Here is a 2163-nt window from a genome sequence, read left to right as displayed (position 1 = left end):
TCAAAATTTGAAAGGAGGAAAAATCTTGGAAAAGTTGAAAATTGTAAAAAAAAATAGAGAGAGAGAGAGAAGATGGGAAAACCATTTTAGAAAAATTTTTAGAAAATTTTTTTTTTTTTTTTTTTTTTTCCCCCGTATCTTTTTATATTTTCATCCGGGATTGAAATATATGAAAAAAAAAATATATATATATATATATATATATTTTTTTATTTTATTTATTAATAAATTTTCTAAATGGGAAATGAAAGAAGAAAAAAAAAAAAGAAAAAAACAAATCAAATAAAATTTTTCATTTTTATTTATTTCCCTTTTTAGATTCCAAGTAATTTTACGTATCATTTATTATTATTATTATTATTATTATTATGGTTTTTCTGTATTTGAAATGTAATTGATTAATTAATAAGATTAATAAGTTTTTTTGTTGGATTTTGTTGTAGGTTGGGATGGACATCAACAAGTTCACAGACAACTTTCGGTGTCGAGCGATTCTAAATTGTTGGACGAGGATATACGAGAGGAAACTTGTGTGATTTTAAGACCTAAAAAACCTCCAAGGCCGAAATCCGAAGTTTTCCTTAATAAAGAACAGCAAAGCAAAAGAACCAAAAGATATTCTGCTTTTGGTGTAAGATTTTTATTTATTTATTTATTTATTTATTCGTAAAGATGTGTAAATATTTTCAGAAGCCTTAGTTTCACGGATGTGTCATTTAAATTATAAATTTATTTAAAGTATTTGAGATGGGGAAATTAAAAAAAATTTTGTTTTTGTAGGGAGACTCGCCTTTTGGAAAGTCTGAAGCTTATATAAAATTGGAGCAATTAGGAGAAGGTTCCTATGCCACAGTATTTAAAGGTTTTAGTAAGTGAGTATCGATCGGGGGGCACATTTTACGTATTATCTATTTTATAATAAAATGATATTAAATGATGAGAATTTTTTTTTTTTTTTTTTTTTTTTTTTTGTGTCAGCTTGACGAATCAAGTAGTGGCTTTAAAAGAAATTAGACTCCATCAAGCGGAAGGAGCTCCTTTCACGGCAATAAGGGAGGCTTCACTTCTTAAAGAGCTCAAACACTCCAATATAGTCACATTGCATGATATAGTTCATGCCAAAGAAACTTTAACATTTGTATTCGAATATGTCGTGAGTTTTTCTTTTCTTCTTTTTCTTTTCTTTTTTTTTTTTTCTGTCGTAAGGAGAAAAGGTTTAAATTGAATTTTTTTTTTGTTCACGAATGACAGCACACAGATTTATCACAGTATATGGAAAGACACAGTGGAGGTTTGGAATACAGAAATGTCCGATTATTTCTTTTTCAATTACTTCGAGGATTATCTTATTGTCATCGCCGAAGGGTTTTGCACAGAGATGTAAAACCTCAAAATTTGCTTATATCAGAAATAGGAGAACTCAAATTGGCGGATTTTGGTAAGGGAGTGAGTGAGAGAGGGAGGGTGGGATCTCTTGAAAGATATCAAAAGACAAAAATCGCGAGGGGGGATGAAAAAAATAATCGTAAAAAATGAAAAATTTTTGTTTTTTTTTTGTTAAAACAGGTTTAGCAAGAGCAAAGTCTGTACCATCTCACACATATTCTCACGAAGTAGTTACGTTATGGTATCGTCCTCCTGATGTACTTTTAGGATCAACAGAATATTCGACTTCTCTCGACATGTGGGGTGTCGGATGTATTTTTGTTGAAATGATCACCGGCGTGCCTACTTTTCCTGGAGTCAAAGACACTTTTGATCAGTTGGATAAAATATTCAAGGTTTTCTTTTTTTTTTTTTTTTTCTTCTTCCTTTTGATTTACTTTTAACAAAGAAGAAGAAAAAAATAAAATAAAATTTTCTTTTTAATCATTAATTTAAAATATTAAATAGAATCCGAATTCGGTTTTATTCTTACATTATTCTTTATTACATATTTTCGGTTACATTTTTTTTTTTTTTTTACAGTTAAATCCTGATGACAGATTAGGAGCCGATGAAGCGTTAAAGCATAAATATTTTGCAACACTTCCAAAAAAGTTATACGAACTCCCCGATGGTAAGTTTATTATTATTATTATTTTTTTTTTTTTTTTTTTACAATTTTCCTGGAAAATGGGAAAAGAAAAAAAAAAAAAAAAAAAGGAAAAAAAATCGTAATAA

The 2163-nt window shown here is 28.2% G+C and overlaps 1 protein-coding gene across 1 annotated transcript in view; it reads left to right on the top strand.

Moving 5' to 3' along the window:
- Positions 1-2160, top strand: part of Phum_PHUM321170 (cAMP-dependent protein kinase catalytic subunit, putative) — a gene marked incomplete at both ends in the record, with an annotated part of 5954 nt that extends 3794 nt beyond the window's left edge. Inside the window, 6 exons of the mRNA XM_002427430.1 lie at positions 444-631; positions 781-872; positions 979-1153; positions 1252-1438; positions 1567-1742; positions 1894-2160. Of these exons, the coding sequence (XP_002427475.1) occupies positions 444-631; positions 781-872; positions 979-1153; positions 1252-1438; positions 1567-1742; positions 1894-2160 (1085 nt within the window). The remainder of the gene's footprint in view (positions 1-443; positions 632-780; positions 873-978; positions 1154-1251; positions 1439-1566; positions 1743-1893) is intronic.
- Positions 2161-2163: the final 3 nt, after the last annotated feature.

The sequence above is a fragment of the Pediculus humanus genome, genomic scaffold (genome assembly GCF_000006295.1).
Source record: "Pediculus humanus corporis 1103172107730 genomic scaffold, whole genome shotgun sequence".
NCBI lineage: Eukaryota > Metazoa > Arthropoda > Insecta > Psocodea > Pediculidae > Pediculus > Pediculus humanus.
This window is presented reverse-complemented; position numbering and strand designations above follow the sequence as displayed.